Raw genomic sequence first — 24,307 nt, 5'->3', positions numbered from 1 at the left:
GCTGGGTGTAGTCCAGAGGACCTTTAAAATATCTGGGGAATCCGGCAAGAGGGTCTCCTATTTCCTTAGCCTTCCTCCAGCCAGCCAACGGAGCCCTCTAATCCCAATTCGGTCTGAACCTGACCGGGAGTCAGGCTGACCCAGGGTAGGCTTACTGGCCTTGCTCACGGAGAGACATGTGGCTGTCACTGCTGGGCTGTCCCTGTGCACCCAGGTCTAGCTAGTTTGAAAAGCAGTCTCTGATGAGAGTCCAGCTTTTGAGTTAGGACCCCCAAAGCCTGACTTTCATGGACATAGAAGGTAAAAGGCTTATCCAAATAGGGGAACCCCAGGGCAGGCGCCCCAGCCAGCTTTTTCAAGGCTCTAAAAGCCCCCCCGACACAGTCCATTGTAGGGGTTCCCTTCCTTCCCCCTTCATGTTCTCATACGGGGGTTTGCCATTAGGGCCGTAATTGGGGAACCAGACACGACAGAACTCTTTGAGGTCAAGAAAGCCACGGCGTCACTTTCTAGTCTGTGGAATGCACAGGCGCTGATGGTCCTCTTGGGGTCTGTGGCCAGGATACGGGTGCCTGGTATTGGGATGAAGCCCAAATACTGGCCCTGTTGTGATATGTGACCCTGTGATGGGGACCCCATATCCTCTGTTAGCTAGGAAACTTATGGCTTTTGCAGTATTATGGCCCAAGGACTGCTTGGTCAAACTGGCTATTAACAAACAGCATTTTGTGTTGTTGTTGTTGTTTTTTAATGTTTATTTATTTTGAGAGAGACAGAGTGTGAGCAGAGAAGGGGCAGAGAGAGAGGGAGACAGAGGATTCAAGGCAGGCTCCAGGCTCTAAGCTGTCAGCACAGAGCCCGACGCAAGGCTTGAACTCACAAGCAAGATCATGACCTGAGCCAAAGTCAGACACTCAACCGACTGAGCCACCCAGGCATCCCGCCATCTCTCTATTTCAATTCTTATAACTCTTTTGTCGGTATATTTCCAAACAGATTTGGAGGGGGTTTTCTCTAAAGCCTGTGAGAAGCACCACCCAGGTGTACCGAGTCGTCTCTGGAGTATCGGGGGTTTTCCTCTCAAAGTCAAGTAAATACTGACTCTCCTCGTGAAGGGACATGCAGAAAAAGGCATCCTTCAGCTCAAGGATGGTAAAAAACTTAGCATCGCCTGGACCCTGGGTAAGCGGAGTATAGGGGCTTGAGTACTACTGGCTGTGTGAGAACAGCTTTATTTATAGGCCTGAAATCCTGTACAAAGCAATATTCTCCACTGGCCTTCCTCACTGGGAGGACTGGGGTGTTATGACTGACAAGGCTTGATCCGTCCGCACTTGAGAAATTTTGAAATGATCAGGTGGATTCCTCCTCAAGATTTACTTTTTATGGGACACTGTTTTTTCCAAGGACACCCGCACTGGGTTTTCCCTTCACCTGAATGGGAAAGACTTTTTTTTTTTTGCCTCACCTGGGACATGAGCCTCCCACACAGATGGGTCTACTTGGATTTATGTGCGGGCTGGGGCCTGGGACCACCCAGTGGTGCCCATGGATGAACTCCGTCTTTCTGTTCTATCTCCATTTTAATGTCCCCCTTCTCAAGGTAAACAGTGGCTCCAGAATTGTTTTGAAGATCTGTCCCGGTGACCGAACAAAGCACTCGGGGGCATAAGGGAAACAATGTGTAATAACAGTCCATGTGGCCTCACAGGCGAAGGGAAAAGTCAACTGTCTCACCGCTGGCCGGCCGCCCCTCCCAGTCACCGCACGGCCACCGCTGCGGAGGGGCCCACGGGTTGAGTCAGGGAATGTAGCTTTCCTACGTGCCACGTCAAGGGCGACCGAGGCTCTGCCAGGGCCGATGGTGAGGGGCCGGGTGGGTGCCGGGCCCTCTGTATGGTTGCGGGGTCCCTCGTCCAAGAGACTGGCTGGGGCCGGGGGTCCCTCCTGGGGCGGGCAGGCTCTGGTCCCCCTCCCCCCGCCGCCTTCTGCCTGCATTACGCACACCTGTCCGTCCAGGGCGGCCCCCGCTCTGCCTTGGTGGTTCAGGCTGCGGTCGTCTGGGGTCCCGGGGTCCCCCTGAGGAGGAGGCTGGACCAGGGCAGCCGGAACCTCCCTGTTTTGCTACCCTTGTCTTTACTGGGCTCCTCTGCCCGGTCTCAGTTACTAAAGACCTTGAAGGCCTTCTCCAGCAAGGCGGACAGCAGGGACTGCGGACCTGCCTCTGACGTCTGTAGTCCCCCCACAAGATCGGAGGCAGGCCGGGCGACACAGCACATAGTCAGACCTCCCCGCGCTGACTCTGGGACTCCGTCTGCGTGTCTGCGCCAGGCGTCCGTCACCGGATTAGAAAGACAGCTGGAATCTCATCCTTTTTGCTGATGCATTTCCCTCACCTTGTCGTAGCTAGCTGGTCTCGCTATGCACCTGTCATCCCTTCAGACAGGCGGGTGATAAAGTGCCTCTGGGCCCTGGGGATTCTGCCCTCCTGATCCCACTGCGGGGCCCCGGCAGGGACAGCGTTTCCTCCGCCCCCCGGGGCTGGCAGACCCCTAGACCCCAGGCTGTCAGCGTAATCCCCAGCCTGCCCAGGGTCCGTCTTTCCCATCTCGGGTGCAGCAGTAAGGACTGAGATGACATCTCGTCAGGGGAGGGAGAAAGCTAGATTTAACGTCATAAATTTATCCCTAAATTTAGAGGAGTTGTTTTTGTTTTTTGGAAAAATGACCCAACTTTTCCTTACACAGAACCAAGTCTGTAAGCGAGAAATGGACAGCACTCTGGGACTCCCTCCTTCAGGTATGGCCTTCCCTCCGGGGAAACAGATTCGGTTGGGGCCCGGCTGGGGTTGGGGCCTGGCTGGGGCTGAGCGGGCAGGCGCAGTGGGGCTTCCTCCAGAGGAGGGAGGAGGACGAGGGGCAGGGAAGCTCCGTACGAGTAAGGACGCGGGGAGCTGCTGGAGGAAGGAGGGCAGGTTGTGGGGTCAAAGTCGCAGGGGCAGAGGGGGTTTGGGAGGGGACTCCTGCGAAGGGGTACTAGGTGCCAGTTGACTAGAACAGGGGACTGTCTAAAATGTCTGGTTTCGGGGCACCGGGGTGGCACAGTCAGTTAAGCGCCCAACTCTTGACTTTCAGCCAGGTCATGATCTCACGGTTCGTGAGTTCGAAGCCCCGCCTCAGGCTGTGCGCTGACTTTGCAGAGCCTGCTTGGGATTCTGTCTTCCCCCCTCTCTGTCCCTCCCCCACTCTCTCTCTCTCTCAAATAAACAAATATAAATTTAAATAAATAAATAAAACACCCAGGAGGGGGTGCCAGTGGTAACCATTGGAGGCCACAGACTCTGCAAGGATCCTTTACTTTGGGGTCTTGGGGTCTCTCCTTACTTCTGAAATCTTTTGCAAAACAAATCCAACTGCAAGATAGTATTAAAATGTAACGATCCATTTTGAGGCCATTGTTCCTGGTCCTTGGTCTCCTAAGTTATATAGGGGCCGAACAGTGCCGTGCAAAAATAATAATAATTTTTTAAAAATTAATTTCCTTTCCTTTTCTTTTCTTCAAGCCATCCGATTTAAACTGATCCCAACTGTTAAAATAACATTCTAGAAGGGAGTCTTTTGCCCCATTTAAGGTGTGGCCCATGTTGGGAACTTGGATGGACCTGGTGACTTATTTGAAAAAAAAGATGAAAGCTGACTAGCAGGTATAATCACAGTTTGTGACTCTCCTTGTCCCAGCTGGGCTATTGGTAGACGCAGGTCAGTAGGAGGGAAGCTTGATTTCTTGAAAAAGGCGGCTCCCCCCCTCCCCCCGTAGAGAAAAAGGTTAATCCTTGAGGCCCCCCAATCCTGACCAGGTCTGGATTTCTTCAGCCTTACACTGGAACTAAGTCGGGCTCACCAGGAATGCTCCTTCCCTCTGAATAGGATAACAAGTTACCAGATGTTTCACAAGACAAACAAAAAGGAAAAAGACAAGATGGTCAGGAAGTTAACACTTAACGCAAAGACAACACAGAGCCCTCAGGGCATCAGCCCCATTCGGAACGACAACAGAAAGAACACAGATCTGACACTAAAGAAAATCACAAGAGTCTGGAAGTAATTCCAGGTCTCAAACCCAGGAAACAGAGGCCAGCCACAAGGAAAGCCAGGGGAGAGGCTACCAGAGGCTCCGGGTGACCTGCAGGGGACCGACACCGGGGGAGGGGCCTCAGTGGGGTACAGGGGACACTCACGCCGCTGACCCCCGGTGACCTGCAGGGGACCGACACCGGGGGAGGGGCCTCAGAGTGGGGTACAGGGGACACTCACGCCGCTGACCCCCGGTGACCTGCAGGGGACCGACACCGGGGGGGGGGGCTAGGCTTGGCGGGGGCAGGGGGCACTCGGCCCCGGAAACGCTGGCCCGGACGGCCTTGCTCCGCCCGCGAAACGCAGACCACAGTGACAGGGACGGAGGGAGACGGGCAACAGCCGGCGCAGCCCGGAGCGCGGCCCGAGACCAGGGCGGTCCCGGCGGCGGGAGGCACGACTTACCCCCAGCTCCGCGCCGCCGGTGAGTCGCACGGGAGGGGCCCCTCCGCCGTCCGCAGGCCCCGAGCGCTCCGGCCCTCGCGGGGTCCCGGCGTGGTCGCAAAAGTCCGACCGCGACCCCAGGGCTCTTGGACTCTCAGCGCAAACGGAAATCGACATGAGGCCGAGAGAGGGGCCGGGGGGGGCGCTTCCGGGGGTTCCTCCAGCCCCGGGGGGGCGCCAGGCGAGAAGTCCCCGCCGGCTCCCGGGACCCGCCCGCCGCTGGCGAAGCGGCCGAGGCGGGAAAGCAGGGGGGCCGGGCCGGCAGGGGCGGGACGCCGGGAGCTGGCGCGCAGGCGCAGTGCGCAGCACGTGCCTCCCCCCGCCCGGCGGGTCCCGGGAGCCTGTCAGGTCCCCACCCCTGGCGGCCTGGTGGGGGCGGTGAGGAGCCGGCGAGGGGTCGGCGCCGGGGTCTTCTACGCGCCGGCCGGCTCGGTCCGGGTTCCTCTGCTGAGTTCCTTCCGGCAAACCTCCCGCTTCCGCATTCCTGCGAGGTCTGCAGCCCTGGAGCGTGTGGCCCAGCCGGTCTTCTAGGGTGACCCGCCCAGAGCAACGGGCCCGGGGGGGGGGGGGGGGAGTTAGGAAGGGTCCCCTGGGGGAAGTGATGGATTTTCAGAGGCTTGAGGACTAGGAAAGAGCCAGCACGTGTGGGGGCCACCTGCCCAGGGTCCCCGCATTACTTGATGAGGGAAGCCCACACCCCGGAACACCCGAGCCCCCCCCAGGCGGGATCGGTGGGACATTCCTCAGGCTCTCCTGGCTGCCCGGGAACAAAGGAAGGGGGAAAACAAGTGGTTACTTGGTAGAGGTCACAGCCCCGCAGGACCAGAGTCTACATCAGTTTACAAGTGTCTTAGTCAAAGACAAGAAAAAGGCAATCTTATCAATAGCTTAGTCTTCAGACGCCTACGGTTTCAGTTTCCTAGAGCCTCAAAATGACAGTCCCCTCCAAAGGCAAGAAGGAAAGGTAAATAACACCGAGTATCTTTAAAACCTGCGGTTCATTGACAAATACCTGAGGTGAATACAGACAAGTTTCTCCAGCAACTGCCCACAGTCTTAATGTTAATGTTTTACTAGACGGAAAACGACCCTAGCTGGACCGCGGCCAGGGCGTGGCATACGCAGGTCCTTCTGGGGACCTCCCTCCCTTGTGACTTTACCTCCCCCAACCCCACAGTATATAAGCAGTCCCTCCTCACGACCCCAGTGCCACTCCTCCTGCCCACGTCCCGTCCCCGTGCTTTAATAAAATCACCTTTTTTGCACCAAAGACATCTCAAGAATTCTTTCTTGGCTGTCAGCTCCAGACCCTCACCACTCCCAAAACCCCAGTAGTAGTAATAATAATAATAATAAAATAATAATAATAATATAATGGTTTTGCTCTCATTCTTTCAAAGTTTTCTAGAGATGATATGACTTGTGATTCTCCAACGCTGAGTACAGAGGCAGATGTGAGGGTCCAGCCCCATCTTCTTGTAGAAGCCAGATATTAGATTTGCAGGAACCTTCGAGAATGCCACAATTTCCCAATAACATTTATTTTGCTTTGGAAACAAGTTATTCACAAGACATGTTTTTCATATTAACATATAATTGGTTTATTATTGCTATTTTCATATTATAAATTATATTATTTATACATATATATTTTCAAATTATAAATACATTCTTTAAATGTCTCAGTGTCAACCTTTAATGCCATAAATATTCACAGGTATAACCCAAGTAAGCCAAAGCTCTTTGGGGTCCTCAATAATTTTTTAATGTCTAAAGGTAGCCTGAGATCAAACGATGAAAACTGCTGCATTGTCCACTGAACGTGACACTTGGGTCCGCTTGGGTCAGGACTCACCCGCTCAGCTGTGACCTTAACCCTTAGGCCATACTCAGGCACTGCGACTCCCAGTTTATTGAGGGGACACCTGAGCCAGGCCACCACATGTCTTCATCTTTCATCCTTCTTCAGCTCAGTTCTAGGCCAGGAGCGCCTTCTGGAAAGGGAGGGGGTGTGTGGAAATGGACCACCAGCTCCTGAGCCCCCGTAGCTGTACCTGAGGCTCAGTGGCACCCAGGCTCCTGTCCCCTCCCACCCGCCAGGCTTGGCTGCCCTGACCCTGACTTCCCTTTGTGGTTTCCCTCCCCTTACAGCCCAGTGTGTCCTGCGTTCGTCACCCGAGGCCACAGAGCCGATGTCCATCTGAGCACCTGACTGTGTCATGCTGATGTTAAAACCTGTCACTTCCCCACACTTTCTTCCCGGTTGGGAGCTGCATGGCAGCGGGGCTGTGCGGCGGTAGTAGTGACGGCCAGGGCCCCTCTACTTGGCTTTGAGACCAGGGAACGGATCCTGGTGGCCGCGCTGGGTCCCCGTGTGGTGAAGGATCAGGCCATCCTCAGGCACCGGGACCCCCCGGGCCCCCGTGAAGGCAGGGCAGACGAAGAGGGGGCTGTCATCAGACCCCAGCCTGAAGAAGGGTCTCAGGGGCCCAGAGAAGGGTGCGCGGGGACATGTGTAGATGTGTGACCTGTCCCTCATGTTATAGAAGGAGATATCTCCCGCTTCGTAGTCCAGAAAGACGGCCACGCGGCGAAGCCGCTCTTTCAGGGGGAGGATCTTCTCGGGGGAAGACAGGACCCGGTACTGGTTCCCAAACATCTCCAGGGTCCAGAAGCCGTTCTGAGGAACCAGCAAGGCCTCGCCTTTCCTCTCCACACCGTCTCTACAAACGCCCACAGCCCACACCATCACGTTCTCGACCTCCACCTCCCAGTAGTGCCTCCCGGAGGAGAAGCTCCCCAGGCCCAGCACGCAGGGCCGGCAGTCGAATCTCTCGGGCGTGTCAGGCACACTCGGCCTGCGGGGGCCTCGCCGCACGCTTCTCCCGTCGTCTGTTAGGAAGAGCTCGGGATGCGCCGTGTCCGGGTCTAGGACCACGTCAGCTGCAGGGGAAGGTTTAGGTTGGGGGCTCAGGGGATGGTGCCATTCCTGGACCCCAGACGGGGCCCAGAAAGGTGGCGGGAGACCTTCCCAGAAAGCCCCCCGAGCCCGATTCCGCAGCTGGCGCACACAGCGGCTGAGGCTGCCGGTCTATCTCCCAGTCACTCGCGAGTTCTGAAATTCACGCAAAGAGGAAAGGTCCGAGGACCACGGTCTCCGGCACAGCCTGGGTTCCTTGGCGCTTTGGGGCACATGGGGCGAAATCGGAAGATGCCAAGTGCCTGCCAGGGTGAGACATTTGCATCCTACCCCCCTTACCCCCCCCCCCCCCCCCAGGCCAGACACACAGTAGACTGTGGGGCAGAAGCGCTGGGACCCAGAGCTGGGGGGTCACTGCCAGTGAGCTGACCCCAGTCCCCACCCCACCCCCCGCGGGCTCGCACCCCAGGTCATGTGCTCTAATGCGCCCCGGCCAGTGGGGGGACGCTGGAGAGCTGAGGGAGAGTGAGGCGCTCACCAGCATGGAGCAGGCTTCTCCTCCATCCTACAACAGAGGGACAGGCACAGAGGTGAGGCTCAGGGGGCGGGCAGAGACGCAGCAGAGCACCGACCGCACGGGACCCTCCGGGAGCTGCCACACTTACGCAATTCTTCTTGAAGTTGCTCTGAAACATAAACAGACACACGTGAATGTATGTCCTCAATAGAAGAAAGAAGAGAACTTAAATGAGTTTGTATCAAACGAGGAAGGATTGGCCCTTCGTGAACACCACCGTCCCCCTCCCCTCCTGCCTGTCAGACTGTGAACATTCCGGAAATAGCCTAGGAGCCGGGGGTGCTCAGGAGGTTTGCTTCTGTTCCCCAAGGCAGCCCTGCAGGCAGCGAGGGACGTGGACAGAACAAGCTGTGAGGGCGGGTCCCAGATGCCACTGTCCCCAGCCCCTTGCCGTCACCTCTTTATACCCTCCCTGTCCCCAGCCTTCAAGCTGCCAGAGCTGTGTCCCTGTGTGACCATGACCTGACCTCCTATCTTTTACCTCTTATTTGACGTTCTTTCTCTCTTTCCACATCTTCCTTCCCCAATTCCTGACATGCAATTTCTTTCTCTTCATTTTCAACCTCTTTTTTCCTGCGGAGTTTCCTGGCAAGACAGATGCTTCCAGCGATGAGGAGCAGCAGAGAAGGCGGGGTGGCAGCCAGGCCCGCCATCCAGGAGATCGTGCAGGGGGGCAAGGATTCTGAAAAGGGGGCCCCAGGATGAGAGAGCCCCATCAGAAGGGCTCCCTGAGGTCCCTGCTCTGTTGGCTTCTGTCTGAGAAACCCCAGAAAGGGCCCCTGGCTCTGCGTCCACTCATCCCCCAGCGACTGCCAGGGCTGGGGGCCCAAGCAACCGCAAGGCAGGCATCCCTGGAGTCACCATGGCCTGCCCACAAGCCGCACCTGCCTCTTGCGTGCGGTTCCTCAAAACTGCCAGACAGGCTCCAGCCTCAGGCCCTTTGCACATGCTGTTCCTGCTACCTGGGCTTCTCGGTCCTCAAATATCTGCCTGGTTCATTCCTCACCTGCCCAAGTGCCATCTTTTTACTGATGACTTCCTGACCACCTGATTTGTAATTACAACGCCCCCCTGCCCCTAGCACTCCCCATCCCTTCCCCCAATTAGTTTTTCTACAGTACTTAGCACTGTTATATCGTCTGCAGCTTAATTATTTCACTTCTTGCTCTCTGCTACTCTAGAATGAGGGTGGGGATCTTTGTCTTTTGTTCACAAATTTATCTTTGCTTTCTAGAACAGTGCCTTGAGCACAGATGATGCTTGTTAAGTATTTGTTGAAAGAATGTGTATGCGTGTAGATAGAGTCCCATCCACCCCTCCCTTCCCTTGAGAAATTCCACTGACAGGAAGGGAGACCAGGCGGCCCCCCTGGGTGTAGGTAGCCACTTGCCCAACCATTCTCCATTTGAGACTGTTCTGAGTGTTTAAAGATTGCTGTGGGGCCTCCTGGCTAATTCAGTCAGAAAAGCGGGTGACTTGTGATCTCGGGGTCATGAGTTCGAGCCCCACAGTGGGTGTAGAGATTACTTGAATAAATAAATATGCTCCAACAAAAATAAAACAATAACACAATTGGAAATTGCTCCAGGATAGGGACCAGAGCAGAGAAAAAACTACCAGGTTTACCCTCAGAGAAGACTGCTTGGGGGGCACCTGGGTGGCTCAGTCGGTTAAGCATCTGACTTTGGCTCAGGTCATGATCTCATGGTTTGTAGGTTCGAGCCCTGTGTCAGGCTCTGTGCTAAGCGCTAGCTCAGAGCCTGGAGCCTGTCTTCGGATTCTGTGTCTCGCTCTCTCTCTGACCCTCCCCTGCTTATGCTGTCTCTCTCTCTCTCAGAAATAAATTTTTTTAAAAAATTAAAAAAAAAAGAGAAGACTACTCGGTTTTGCCCTGGAGACAAGGAGAGTGGCCCCCAGGTCTTTGGGGTGCAGGACACTCATGCCCCACGCTCTCCCTCCCAGAGCGCCAGGCCCCCGTCTGTCTGTGTGAGGACACCCCCCCCCCCCGGCCCTCCAGGGTGCAGGGGACCAACCTGGAATGAAAACCACAGTTTCCTTCTCCTGGCCAAGCAGGGTGTTGTTGACGACGCAGGATGCGTTCCTCACAGAGCAGTCCCTGATGACCACGGCCACAGTGACGGTGAAGAGGCCATCTGCGCCCACGGTGTAAGCCTCCTCCAGGCTGGGCATGACCTCACCATAAGGGTCCCTCCAGACGGTGCGGGGCTGCGGGAACCACCCCCCGGAGCTGCACTCCAGCCGGGTGCCTCCGTCCTCATGCGCCTTCATCTCAACGAGGGGCTTGGAGCCCAGGCCTGGGGACGGAGAGCAGGGCTCAGCTAAGGAGGCTTCCGCGTCTTAGCCAAAGGGTCTCAGATCCGCTCTCAGCGGGGCGAGCCCCGGGAAGGGGGAGACAGCAAGCGGCCAGTGGCCAGAGAACTGGTTATGAGTATCCCACGCGTGCCCCCAGCACCCCTTCCGTGAAGGGAAGAGGGAAGGGAGGGAGAAGAGCCTGACGGTGCGGAACACCAGGAACCAACATGCCGATGGGTCCTGAGATCTCTGAGGACAGGATGGCACCGCACCTTGCCTGGCGCTCTCCCCTGGCCCCATCACACCGGCACGCGTCCGTCGGTCTCCTGAGTGTTCGGTGATTGGTTCAGTTCAGTGAGAGATTCTGGTGGGAGCGTGCACTCTGGCCTGAGGCAGCCCGTGGAGGATCTCCCTTTCTGTTCCGGAGCCCTTCTCAGCAGCACTGGCTTCCGGCCATATGCTCCCGAGCGTGTGACAAGGACAGAAGCCTGCGCCGCCAGCAGTCTTAGGAAACTTTTGACCTCGAATCACTGTCCCTTCTCTCCTGGCTAACGAGGGCATCATGTGACCGCAGGCCATCAGGAGTGGCTGGGTTTTAGGAGAATGGACAGAACTAGAGTGTACACCTACCCTTGCCCTCCTGGGGGGCTCAGTCAGCCAGGTGAGTTCCTGACGTCCCTCCACAACATCTAACTAGTAGAAAGATCTGGACGCTCCTGGCATCCTCAAGAAGCAATATCACGTCTTCAGTGTCAGCAGAACATCACACAAAATTCCTGAACGCAGTCTCTTACGACTTATTCTGTCTTTAAAAGAATCTCTAATAAAAGAGAATATACCAATGCCAGACCCGAAAATGCAGTCTTAGGAGACTTCCGCCCCGTTAGCCAGGGCTCCATTGATCGTCCAAACTTTTTAAAAAATGTTTATTTATTTATTTCTGAGAGAGAGAGAGAGAGACAGCGTGAGCAGGGGAGGGTCAGAGAGAGAGGGAGACACAGAATCTGAAGCAGGCTCCAGGCCCTGAGCTGTCAGCACAGAGCCCAATGCAGGGCTCGAACCCACGAACCGCAAGATCATGACCTGAGCCGAAGTCAGACACTTAACCAACTGAGCCACCCAGGTGCCCCCAAACTTTTTTTAAATTTAATGTAGTTTAATTTTATCTTATCTTATCTTATTTTTATTTATTCTGGAACAACTCAGCAAGATAAAATTCCAGCTTATCGTTGGATGACACTGTTTCCTCCAAGCTGCTTCCAAGCAACTCCTTTGTTAGGGCTGCGTGACAAATGAAAAGACAAAAACCAAAATTACAGCAATCGCTGAAGGCTAGTGGCACCTGCTCCATCTGATTTTTGCCAAGAAGAAAGAAACAAACAAACAAGAAGCCTAGTTGCATATGGAAAGGCTTACACAGAAACTGAGCAGTGGGATAAGACTCAAAAGAATTGGGCAAGTTGGAAGGGAATTCTACAAAATGGGGTTCAGTAAGGCGAGCATTAGACAGTAGACTTGAAGACAAAGCCAGCCAGCCAATTAAGCAAACGAGAACACAAGAAACAAACAAGTGTACACTTCAGCTCAGAGCAGGCCAGGCCAGGCTGGAGTGGTGTCCACGGGGAAAGGACAGAAGGTTCCGGCCGCATACAAGCCCATCCCGGGCCCCTGCACGGGTTGCTATTAGCAGTCAGGACACCAGGGTGAGAAGTCTTCCTGCCATAGTATTTTCTATCAGCCACATACAAGATTGCCCTTCACAGGAACAAAGACGGGGGCTCCTACCATCTGTGAATTGAGGGGGGGTCACACTGTCCCCTAAGCCTTACTTCCATCGATCTGATGCACTGAAATGCCATTGATTTATGTGTATCTTAAAGGCTTTTCCAGTCTTCAAATGTTTCTTTTAAAATAGAACACACTGGCCAGAGAGTCAGCGCATACCTTAAACCCATTATTGATAAACTCCTAGAAATCGAGGTGTAAATGCCACTTTCCTTCCGAAGTCCTGCCTGATTGCTCCCGGCTCAATTCCCACTGGTTCCCCTGGGGGTCAACAGGCTTGGTGATTAATCACACTTTAATGAACTCATCTGTACAAAGCAGTCACTCTCACTACCATCAGTATTTGGGCAAAGGGGGAAAAATGGCAAACTCAGTATTTATCAAGACAAGGGAGGGGCGCCTGGGTGGCTCAGTAGGTTAAGCGGCCGACTTTGGCTCAGGTCATGATCTCACAGTTTGTGAAATCAAGCCCTGCGTTGCGCTCTGTGCTGACAGCTTGGAGCCTGGGGCTGCTTCAGATTCTGTCTCCCTCTCTCTCTCTGCCCCTCCCCCACTCATGTTCTGTCTCTCTTTTTGAAAAAAAATTTTTTTAATGTTTTATTTATTTCTGAGAGGGAGACAGGGTGAGCAGGGGAGGGTCAGAGAGAGAGGGAGACACAGAATCCAAAGACAGGCTCCAGGCTCTGAGCTGTCAGCACAGAGCCTGACGCGGGGCTCGAACCCATGGACTGCGAGATCATGACCTGAGCCAAAGTCAGCCGGTTAACCAACTGAGCCACCCAGGCGCCCCAATCATGTTCTGTATCTCTTTAAAAAAAAAGACAAGGGATGGCTGTACATCATAGTTTGCTGGACAAACTACTAGCCCTGGTGGATTTCACTTGTCCCCATGCTTCTGACTATCAAAATCAGAGACTTTGAGTGAGAAAGTATATGGTCCCCCATCTAGACCCCAAGACCCCAAGTGCCAGGAGCGGTGCCAGATGGGGCTTCACGCAGGGTCCCTCTCCCCAGAGGGACAGCTCCCTCCCTCCATTCTGCTTCTGTTCAATTGCCATCCTTTCAGGGAAGCTGTCTAGGACCATTCTTTTACCCCTTCCCCCTGCACTCCCCCCCCCAAGTATCCCTAACCCTTCTCTGCTTTCTTTTTTCTACCCTACTCACCACCATCGGGTATAAGACCCAGCATAATTAATTATAATATTTATTGGCTGACTGCACTCCTAGAACGTGGGCTCCATGAAGGCAGGAGACTTGGTATATTTTGTTCACTGCTTTACCCTCAGTTTGTTGGAACAATAACTTGGAACATAGGAGGGGCTTGTTGAGTATTTGGTCTTTTTTTAAATGTTTTATTTATTTTTGAGAGACAGAGACAGAAACAGAGACAGTGTGAGCAGGGGAGCATCAGAGAGAGAGGGAGACACAGAATCCAAAGACAAGCTCCAGGCTCTGAGCTGTCAGCACAGAACCCGAAGAAGGGCTCAAACCCACGAGCCATGAGATCATGACCTGAGCCGAAGTCCGACGCTCAACCGGCAGAGCCACCCAGGCGCCCCGAGTATTTGTTGAATGAACTTGTGAATGTCTGTGATGAGATGGAGCCCAAAGGTAAATCAGCAATTTCTTTTTTTCCACTCATTCATTTTACAACTATTTTTTAAAATATTATTTTTTTCATGTTTATTTATTTTGAGAGAGAGAGAAAGAGCACAAGCAGGTGAGGGGCAGACAGAAAGGGAATGAGAGAATTCCAAGCAGGCTCCATGCTGTCAGCGCTGAGCCCAACTCGGGGTTTGAACCCACCAACTGTGAGATCATGACCTGAGCCAAAACAAAGAGTTGCCGCTTAACCGACTGAGCCACCCAGGTGCCCCTTTTAAAATATTTTTTAATGCTTACTTATTTTTGAAGGGGGGAGGGGCAAAGAGTGAGGGAGACATAGAATCTGAAGCAGGCTCCAGACTCTGAACTGTCAACACAGGGCTTAACCCGGGGGTTCAGACCCACAAACCATGAGATCATGACCTGAGCGGAAGTTGGACACTTAACCAACTGAGCCACCCGGGTGCCCCCAGGACTATTTTAAAGTACCTACTAGATGTCAAGCAATCTACTAAATGCTGGAGATAGAGTGGTGAATGATTGCTGGTGTTAGCCCGATCCTGATTGGTTCTGGTTGTGATTTGGACTGTAAAGCTTAAAAAAACAAAACAACAACAACAACAACAAAAAGTCCAGTGACAAAGCCCGAAAGGGTACAAAGCCTGAAAGGTACTCTTTAGTGCCATCCACCAAAACTTTTCAGTTCACCTGGGCACACGGCGGGGATAGTGCTTCCGCTCTCCTGTGCAGTGAGGCATGTGACTGGCTCTGGTCCGTGAAATGTGAGTCTAAATAACACGCAGCACCTCTGAGCAGAGGCTTTATGAGCCAGCGGGGGATCTGCCAGGCCCTCCTGCCCTCGCTAAGGGGAACGGCAGAGCTCCGCTCCCTGAGGGCGGGGCCTGGGAAGTCAAGCCCCGCTTGGCCCGTGAGGACCCGTTTCATTGTCAGAAGCGGACCTTTGTTAATTTAACATAGTGAGTTCGCAGGGCTGCTTGTTACCAGAGCGTCACCCAGCCTGGCCCGACTAACGCACACATCAAAGATGATTAAAAATATGGACTGACCGCAGGCTCACAGGAAAGGGTTTAAAGAAGCAGCTCTCAGTCTCAGAATGAAGGTAGCGCAGGGATGAGATGCGGATCACCTACAGCTTTATGCAGCAGATTCATTTATTCATTCAGTTACTACTTGTGGAGCACCTGCTATGGCCCCCAATCTGTTCTAGACATGGGCATAGACAGGAGCAAAATAGGAAACAATGTCTCGAGTGGAAGAGACATAATAAGCAGGATAATAAGTAAAGTGGAAGCCTCTTCTATGGAAGAGGCTGTATGTGCTGAGGAGAAAAGCCGGGAAGGGGAGTTAAAAGTATCAAGGATAGTGTTTGACCCTCACAGTCATGAAAAGCAACTTGACTAGAAAGAAGAAATGGATCGGGGACCCTGGGGGTTCAGTCAGTTGAGCATCTGGCTCTTGATTTTGGCTCCCGTCATGATCTCGAGGTTCATGGGATCGAGCCCCACGTCAGGCTGCACTGACTACGCAGAGGCTGCTTGGGATTGTCTCTCTCCTCTCTCTGTCCTCTCAAAACAAACAAACAAACAAACAAACAAACAAACAGAATTATCTCTAGGGATTAAGCATTCTCCCTGGCTCAGGGCTATCGCAGGGCAAAGCCACTCATTTGGCCCGGAGGCAGGAGGAAGCCCCTTTTCCCTGTTCATAGAGGCTTCTCGGCAAAAATCTGCTGATCTGCAAAGGGCTTGGGGTGAGAGAGAAACTCTCCGTAAGAGGGACACTGAAAAAGCAACCAAGCAAAATGAAATGAGGACGCACCTGCCACCATGAGCCGCAGGATGGCCTCATCGTAGGATCTGCCTTCTTGGAAATAACAGCGGTAGATGCCGTCCTCATGCGCCGTGACATTGCGTATGATGAGCGCCACGCTCCCCTTTTTGATACCTTCGCTCACAAAGGTTGTCCTTCCTCGGTACGCCTCCAGCTGCTCCTCCGGTCTCTCTCGTCCGCCCTTGTACACGAGCACTGCCCGGGAGAAGTGAGTGCGGAGCCACCGCACCTCCATGTCCTCTGCGTTCTTCTCGGGGGACAGGTGGCACTGAAACCTAGTGTCTTCTCCCACCGTGGCCAGGAGTGGGCCCGCTGGACCCACGACAGTAAACTGGGCTGTTCCGCAAAGGAGACAGGGCACAGCCGTGGAAGACGGAAGAAGGGAAAGGAAGTGGCTACTCTGGGAGACGGCTTATTCTTCCTAAGGGCACAGGGGCTTCCTGGGCTGAGGATTCGGGTGCCAGCTGCGGCTGGCTGGCAGCCACCCCCTGCTGAGGCTGCTGAGGCTTGTGAACCAAGTTCCAACAGCTCCACGGAGATCTCCCAGACCCCGCGCGCACAGAGATGGTCTCTCCCCCAGCCTAGCCCGGGCCTGGAGGGCACCGTGACCTTGAGCGGGCCACTCCGGTAGCCACTAGAGAGTCCCAACGGAAACGTGCCCTAAATGCAAGATCCACGCACACACAATCCCACTAATTCACAGTTGAAATAACGCGCTTCTGGTTATGTGGCCTTAAGCAACAAATATTAAACTATATGTCATCTGTTTCCTTTTACTATTTTAAATGTGGCCGCTCAAAAACTTAAACATTGTTCACGCAGCTCGCCTGTGGGGCCCTCGCTGTATTTCTGCCCAAGGCGCTGGTGTGAATTAAACGAGCCTGTGCACAACGAACGCAGCTCGACCCCAACCGCAATACCTCGACCTCCGGCCTGACTGCAGACTCAGGTGTGCATTTTCCCCTCCGCACGGCTGCGGGGGCTCCGGGGCGCCCCTACCTGAGAGCAGGGCGGCCCAGCAGAGCGGCGCCAGGCAGAGAAGCGGGCCGCGCGCGCAGAAGCGGGGGGCGCGCGCGCGCTGCATCCGCGCCACCGACCGGTCAGCGGGGAGGCCTGGGGGTTCAGACGTGGAGCAATCAGCCACCGAGACGGGGCACCAGCTCTGATCCGAGTCCCGCTTTCCTGCAGCCCGCCCTGGGGTGGTCAGCGCCCCCGCTGTCTCCGGGCTCAGGCAGCTCCCGGTAGACGCTCCCTGGATTAAGCCAACAGCACAGCGATCGGGGAGGCAGTTCTCCGCCCTCCCCGGCTCTCTTCTCCGGCCAGAGTTGAGTTTCTTCGGGTGTCACCTGATATTTTCCATACCCTTCCCCTCTCCCTCCCTCCCCCCTCCCCCGGAATCCCGGGGTGCGCTGCGAGGTGGGGACCCCGCCGCCCACAGGGTGGGTTCCCACCTACCCCCCCAGCCCTGCCCCAGAGGGGTAGCTCTACTCCCCTCCCTCCCTTTCCTACCTTCTAGAATTAACTTCTGCGTTCTCTTTTTCTCCTCTGACGTTCAAATGATGATTTTCCTGTGGTCCCTCTTCTGTCCCATCTCATAGTCACAAACAGAGAACAAACCGTCCTGAAATCGGAGGGGGAAAATACGTTTCTTCGCCTCGCGTTACTCGCGGTGTGGGCAGCGGCAGGACCTGGGACCAGGTCCACTCTGACCGCAGAGTCCCAAGATGTCAAGGAATGGTCTGGAGCCCGGGATTGGCCGGCTGTGGATGAACCAGCCAATGGTATCCCTGAGTCTACTTTCTCACCAGTTACTAGGCAGAGTACACAGACAGTTATAAAATCTCACCGCTGCAGAGTTTTTTGAGATTATCTGGCCTTTTAAAATTTCCTTTTCTTTTTTCCAGAAGCAAGGTAACCACCAGGAGAGACGTCTGAGTGTGTAGCGCTGGCGTTGGGGGTGATGAGGCAAACATAAGCAGCCCCCTTTCCAAAGCCGGAGGAATCTGTTCGGGTGCTGGGCTTGTGGGGGTGGGGGGGGGGCTGGAGGGGCCCCGGGAGAGTGAAGGAGGGAACCCAGGGGGGGTGCGGAGGTGGAAAAGAAGGTGCAGTGGCCGTTATGGACACCCCGTCATTCATTCAAAAACTGAGTGAAAGATGCAGAATTTGAGACGCTGGGTCAGCGCAGGGAGGTGAGATTCCAGCGGGAACAGGAAGATGGCACTGAGCAAAGGCCTTCTCTTCGGCCTTCATGCGCTGCCAGTAAGAGGCTGAGTCCAGTGAAGAACGAAACCAGCGCCGTGACAGGCTTCAGACGGCCCCATAAATTAGAAGGCCCGAGTTTCGGAGGCTGACTCAGCAGGCTTGAGCATCCGCCCTCCCCCTGCCCGAACCAATCACTGGAGGTTGGGAGGTACCGGTCGATCCCGCCGCTATTCTGGCCGCTTTGCTTTAAACTCCCAATCCCTCTGCCCCGTGTCAACCTCTGCTGTCGCCTTGTCCTGTCACACTGTAGTTCCGCCCATCGCCCCTTTCCCGCCCTAACTGTGATAAAAACCCTGCGCCTCCATTGCTCGGGGCTCTCAGCACGGATCCACTGCCCTGGTGAGGTCTGAGAGTCTGCGCTTAAGTCCGAATAAACGCCCTTTGCTTCTGCATACGTGACTCGGACTCCTTGGTGGTCTTAGGGTTTTGGGGAGACCGCGATCTGGGCATAGCATTTGGGGGCTCGTCCGGGATTTCCCCCCCAAACCCCCAAGGACACCCCGACACGTAGGGCCTACCGCCGGCTGTTAAGTGTATTTGTCTCTTTGTCTAACTCTTCTTGTCTGTCTGATCTGTTTGAGGTCGGTCTCTGGGGCCCTACGCTGGTCTGGTGGACGCGCTAGAGACCCTGGGCCGTGACATCTCAGAGACGTCTCAGACCCACATGGAACAGATAGGGGTTCAAGACCCAAACCTCACGGCTTTCGGGAGACATTGCAGGTTGGACCCGCAACACGGCGCAGAGCCAGCGTCTCACTTTCAGTCTTGCCTCTGCTGGCCAGGGGGATTGCTCTCTGTTTTCTGTGTTCTAATTCTGTTCTCTGTGTTGTTTTATCTCGTTTGGAAGGACGCTATGGGACAGACTCAGAGTACTCCCTTAACTTTAGTACTGGACCATTTCAAGGACGTAAGGAAAAGAGCAGATGGACTGGGACTTAAAGTAAAAAAAGAAAAGTTCTTTACCTTTTGCAGAAACGAATGGCAGACCTTCAACGTTGGATGGTCAGTGGATGGGACCTTTGACCTTCCCACCATTTACCGGGTCAAAGACCTTGTTTCTGACAAGCCTGGGCATCCATACCAGGTCCCTTAGATCGTAACTTGGCAGGACCTGGTCGAAAACCCTCCACCTTGGCTCCGGCCCTTCATATCTCCCCGTGGCCCGCCCTCTAATGTACTAACAAAGGGCCACCGGGAAAGCCCCCCACCTAAGTCAACCCCACTTTACCCTGTCCTCCAAGGGGCCACAGAAGAAAGCCTTATATTTCCCCCACCCTATAACCCTACTTCAGGGCCCCAGAGCAGTCCCAGGGCCCAACCTGAGCCTAGGGAGGAACCTCGACCCTCCCGGAAAACCTCCCCAGAACCCTCCCCCCGAGGTAGTCCCCCGCATACTAGGAGAAGGGCCCACCAGGAGCTGTCTCGGCAATTGGCTGATTCTACGGTCCTTCCCCTGAGGGCCACTGGTCCTCCGGATGAGCAGGGAAATCAACCCCATCTATATTGGCCATTTGCCACTAGCAATTTGTCTAACTGGAAGCTACAAACCCCTAAATTCTCTGAAAAACCAGAAGACCTTATAGACCTACTGGATTCTGTGATTTTCACTCGTTTGCCCACCTGGGATGACTGTCAACAGCTTTTACAGATTCTCTTCACCACAGAGGAGCGAGAAAGAATTTTAACTGCAGCCCGAAAATTAGTTCCGGGTATAGATGGAAATCCTACAACGAATCAGGCCCTAATAGATGTGAGGTTTCCATTGACTAGACCCGACTGGGACTTCAACAAGGCTGAAGGCAAGGAGAGCCTACGCCTTTACCGCCAGACTCTAATGGGGGGTCTCCATGCAGCCGCTAGGCGGCCCACTAATTTGGCTAAGGTTAGTAACGTACAACAGGGAAAGGAGGAATCTCCTGCTGCCTTCCTAGAAAGGGTCATGGAGGCGTATCGCACATATATGCCCATGGACCCAGAAAAACTGGAAAATAAATCTGCGGTCATACTTACTTTTGTAAACCAGGCGGCACCAGATATCAGAAAATAGATAGCCCCGTTGCCCGGGGCAACCAGTGGGCTGACAAGTTGCTAGAGAGGCTGCCCTAGGTCCCATTTTCATCACGGCCTTGAACTACCCAGACGCGGGGTCACCTACACTTCCCTAAATACTCCGAGGAAGAGTTAGCCCGTATCCAGAGTCTCCCCATGGTCCAATGCAATGAGGGATGGTCGCGTCCTAATGACAATAAAATTATCCTACCTGAACTTTGAGGAACACGGATATTACAGCAAATGCACCGAGCAACCCACATGGGAGCCCAAAAACTAAAGGACTTGGTCCGACATGCCGGACTAAAAATTCACCAGTTAGACTCCAAAACTGATAAGATTGTCACAACCTGCAAGGCCTGCCAACTGACCAATGCCCGAGTCGGGCCTACAGAAAAAGGAACTAGGTGCAGGGAAACTAAACCAGGAGCTTACTGGGAAGTAGATTTTACAGAGATCAAGCCAGGAAAATTTAATTATAAATATCTATTAGTTTTTATAGACACCTTTTCAGGTTGGGTAGAAGCATTCCCGATTAAACATGAGACCGTGGCCACGGTAACAAAGAAGTTGCTGGAAGACCTCATACCCAGGTATGGCTTCCCGGCAGTACTGGGATCAGATAATGGACCTGCTTTCGTCTCACAGGTAACACAAAATGTAGCAAAAATAATCGGGGCAGACTGGAAACTACATTGTGCTTACAGGCCCCAAAGTTCAGGTCAAGTAGAAAGAATGAATAGAACCTTAAAAGAGACCCTTAGCAAATTAACCATGGAGACTGGCGGAGATTGGGTGGCTCTCCTTCCCTATGCTCTTTACAGGGTAAGAAATTCCCCATATACCCTAGGGTTCACACCTTATGAAATTATGTATGGGAGACCACCTCCCATTATTCCTAACCTTAAATCAGAATTATTAGCTGAATTTGATGATTACGACCTAATGTACTTTTTAGAAAGGCTCCAGCGTCCTCATCAGGATGTCTGGCCCCGTCTGAAGGCCATCTACGAGGCTAGCCCTACTCCAGATCCTCATAAGGTCCGTCCCGGCGACTGGGTGTACGTAAAAAGGCATCGACAGGAAACTTTAGAGCCGAGGTGGAAAGGACCCTACACTGTCATCTTGGCCATCCCCACCGCTCTAAAAGTCGACGGTGTTCCCGCCTGGATTCACCACACTCACGTCCGCCTGGCTGACCCCCTCACGGTTCGAGAAAATTTCATCCCACAATGGAGAGCGGACCGAGACGGCAACGACCCCCTCAAGTTAAAACTGCGACGCTCTTGATCCTACTTTTTACAGTATGTAGTATTTCCTCTGATCCCCTAAACCCCCACCAGCCTACCACTGCCAAATGGGTTTTGCGAGGGCCCCTAGTGACACCTAGGGACCTAGAACGGACTGTTCAAGAAGTAACATTAACTGGGCCAGCGTCTATTACATTCCCCACCTTCCACTTAGATCTCTGTAGTCTAGCAGGAGATCACTGCAACGCAAATCCAAGGATTTGTAATGGGCAATGTGTAGACTGTAACACTTTTGGGTGCTGACCTCGTGCTGACTGTCAGCACCAAAATCTAAGACGACAGACCTTTTGTGTGCGGCCCGGAACTGGTAACTTTGACACCTGCGGAGGCACAGAGCAATACTTTTGTGCTTCCTGGGGATGTGAAACTATCGCTCCATGGGTCAAACAATCCAATAACGACCTAATCACCCTTGTTCGGACCAATAATGAAACTAGTCCAACCAATAGAAACCCAATCTCTATTCAACTCACTCCTAAGGGCAAAACAAAAAACTGGTTGGTGGCAAAGGTATGGGGCATTCGAATCTGGCTCCCCGGTAACGACATAGGCTTCCTATTCTCCATTCAAAAGCAACTTGTAACAGTCAACCAGTCACATAGGCCTGAACTTAATCCTAGCCCCCCAGGCCCACACCTAAGCCAAATACCGTCACCGACTCCTTAGTCCCCACTCATTGGAACCCAAACCCTAGCGGTGACTGAACATTTGGATCCTTTATGGACATTAATGACCCACACCTACCAAATACTAAATGAGTCGAGACCTAATTTAACAATGTCCTGTTGGTTATGCTTTAACCCCAAGCCCCCCTACTATGAGGGAATAGCCTTTCTAGGTAATTACAGTGTTACTAACCGAGTACAAGAATGCTGCTGGCAGCAGACTGGGCAAATACTACTCACCCTACAGTCGGTGACAGGACAAGACCTATGTCTGGGCCATGTACCCGCTACACATCAGCATCTATGCGATAGAACAGATCGAATCAGCTCCCCTGGGTACCTAATTCCACCTAAACAAGGCTGGTGGGCCTGTACTACGGGACTAACTCCCTGCGTCCACGGGACCATATTATATAATACGAAGAGTTTTTGTGTTTTAGTACAATTAGTTCCCAGGATTCTGTATCACACGGACGAAGAACTTTTTCAGGCTATAACCGATGCCAAGCCCTCAAAATGGACCAAGCGTGAGCCGTTCACGACCCTCACCCTATCTGTTCTGTTAGGCCTTGGGCTTGCCGGGGCTGGTACCGGAATTTCGGCCTTAGCAGTACAGAGCAGTAGTTATAACCGTTTGAGGGCAGCCATAGACGTGGATATACAGAACTTAGAAACTTCAGTATCTCATTTACAAAAGTCCCTAACCTCACTGGCCAAGGTAGTCCTTCAGAACAGAAGGGGGCTGGACTTGTTATTCCTTCAACAAGGAGGACTCTGTGCAGCATTAAGAGAAGAAGGCTGTTTCTACACAGACCACTCAGGTGTAATAAAAGAATCTTTAGCTAAAGTTCGAGAGGGACTGGCTAAGCGAAAACGGGAACGAGAACAAAACCAGGGATGGTTTGAGTCACGGTTCAACAGCTCCCCCTGTTAAGCTGAAGGCTTACAACCTTAATTTCAACCCTCCTTGGCCCTTTGTTAATCTTGATATTTATATTAAGTTTCGGGCCTTGTGTCCTTAACAGACTAATGGCCTTTATCAAGGAGCGCATAAATACAATCCAGATAATGGTTCTCAGAGCCCAATATCAACCCCTAAACCAAGACAGTAGTAACCCGACTGACCCAGGATTGGGCCAGTTACATGACTGAGGGTGGAATGAAGAACCAAACCAGCGCCATGACAGGCTTCGGTCATGAAGTCAATATGTCACTCAGTCATTATGGGCCTTGGGCCCCATAAATTAGAAGGCCCAAGTTTCTGAGGCGTGACTCAGCAGGCTTGAGCATCGCGCTTCCCCCTGTCCGAACCAATCACCGAAGGTTGGGAGGTACCGGACGTTCCCGCCGCTATTCTGGCCCGCTTTGCTTTAAACTCACCAATCCCTCTTCGCTGTATCAACCTCTGCCGTCGCCTTGTCCTGTCACACTGTAGTTCCGCCCATCACCCCTTTCCCGCCCTAGATGTAATAAAAACCCTACTCCTTTGTTCGGGGCTCTCAGCACGGATCCACTGCGTTGGTGAGGTCTGAGAGTGAGCTTGAGCCCGAATAAACGCCCTTTGCTTTTGCATACGTGACTCGGACTCCTTGGTGGTCTTGGAATTTTGGGGAGACCGCGATCTGGGCCTAGCACCAGCACCCTCTCCACCCCCATGGCACTCCCCCGCATGCCCACAGGCCTCAATCCGGCCCTTGTATCGCTTTGTTCTAGAGTAATCGTCCCAAAGCGCATGGCTTAATATTTCCCCAAGTGCCCAAATGCTTCCTCGAAGGCTGAGCATGCTCCCCGCTTGCTTCCGGTCGCGCCCCTGCGAGCCCAGCCTTCTCTCACCCTGATCATTCTCCATTTCCGCCCCTTGAATCCCTGCGCAGCCTTCGCGCCCCCCTCCGCCAAGAACAAGTCCAGATGTCCCCAGTCCGGCGTGTCCTCAGGCTCTTCTGATTCCCGGGACTTTGCCGGTTACTATATTCTGTCCCGCGTCCTTGCACGCCGTGCGCCCTTGTAGTTTACTACCCTTTCACCCCGTGCACGTCTCCGCAGCCACTTGCACCCTATGACTCCTCTCTCCTCTCCCCTTACAAGTCCCAGCACTGAGCCGTGCACACAGCAGGTGTTCAGTGTGAGTGAGAAAGCTAAGTGGCGCCCATGCCCCAACCTTGTATCCGCACACGCCTTCAGTGATCACGCGCCTTTGCTTCTCTGGACCACATCCACACTGCACATGAAAACTGCCTTCCCAAACCTCCCCCGCATGCCTGCTTCACGTGTGACTCGTTACGTCGCACTGAGCCATTCACTCAAAATGTGCAAGGCCTGCCCCGAGGCATCTGTCTGTGGGATGTCACATTACCTATTACAGAGGAGCGGGTAAGTCAGGAGAAGCTCGGAAT

General features: G+C 53.6%; 2 protein-coding genes across 3 annotated transcripts in view; both read right to left on the bottom strand.

Moving 5' to 3' along the window:
* The window catches only part of LOC120248845 (basic proline-rich protein-like), a 10,826-nt gene extending 4,028 nt beyond the window's left edge, over nt 1-6,798 (bottom strand). Inside the window, exons 1-2 of the mRNA XM_039257340.1 lie at nt 6,753-6,798; nt 4,539-5,104 (exon numbers count right to left, since the gene is read on the bottom strand). Of these exons, the coding sequence (XP_039113271.1) occupies nt 4,539-5,104; nt 6,753-6,798 (612 nt within the window). The remainder of the gene's footprint in view (nt 1-4,538; nt 5,105-6,752) is intronic.
* On the bottom strand, nt 6,183-24,307 carry LOC120248823 (butyrophilin subfamily 2 member A2-like). Of its 2 annotated transcripts, XM_039257312.1 has the most exons (9): nt 24,268-24,307; nt 17,138-17,249; nt 16,628-16,880; nt 15,617-15,964; nt 10,108-10,389; nt 8,556-8,756; nt 8,163-8,183; nt 8,036-8,062; nt 6,183-7,520 (listed from the first exon to the last, which is right to left on the bottom strand). In XM_039257312.1, exons 3-9 carry the CDS (start codon nt 16,710-16,712, stop codon nt 6,898-6,900), a joined length of 1,587 nt encoding a protein of 528 aa, XP_039113243.1. In that variant the 5' UTR covers nt 16,713-16,880; nt 17,138-17,249; nt 24,268-24,307; the 3' UTR covers nt 6,183-6,897. The 2 variants fall into 2 exon arrangements, with proteins under 2 accessions (XP_039113243.1, XP_039113242.1); XM_039257311.1 differs by lacking the exon at nt 24,268-24,307 and having other exon boundaries at nt 17,138-17,378.

This window comes from Hyaena hyaena, unplaced genomic scaffold (genome assembly GCF_003009895.1).
Source record: "Hyaena hyaena isolate Hyena2069 unplaced genomic scaffold, ASM300989v1 scaffold_614, whole genome shotgun sequence".
Taxonomy (NCBI): Eukaryota; Metazoa; Chordata; class Mammalia; order Carnivora; family Hyaenidae; genus Hyaena; species Hyaena hyaena.
Note: the sequence above shows the minus strand (reverse complement) of the source record. Positions and strands in the feature narration are given on the sequence as shown.

What these genes read in the sequence shown, in the direction of transcription:
- LOC120248823 (XM_039257312.1), bottom strand. Translation starts at nt 16,712, where the DNA reads ATGCAGCGCGCGCGCGCCCCCCGCTTCTGCGCGCGCGGCCCGCTTCTC. An exon ending in CCTGCGGCTCATGGTGGCAG is followed by an intron (nt 10,390 to 15,616) that starts GTGCGTCCTCAT and finishes CTCCGTCCCCAG; the next exon opens with GCCTGGGCTCCAAGCCCCTC. An exon ending in AACTGTGGTTTTCATTCCAG is followed by an intron (nt 8,757 to 10,107) that starts GTTGGTCCCCTG and finishes CCCCCTTTTCAG; the next exon opens with AATCCTTGCCCCCCTGCACG.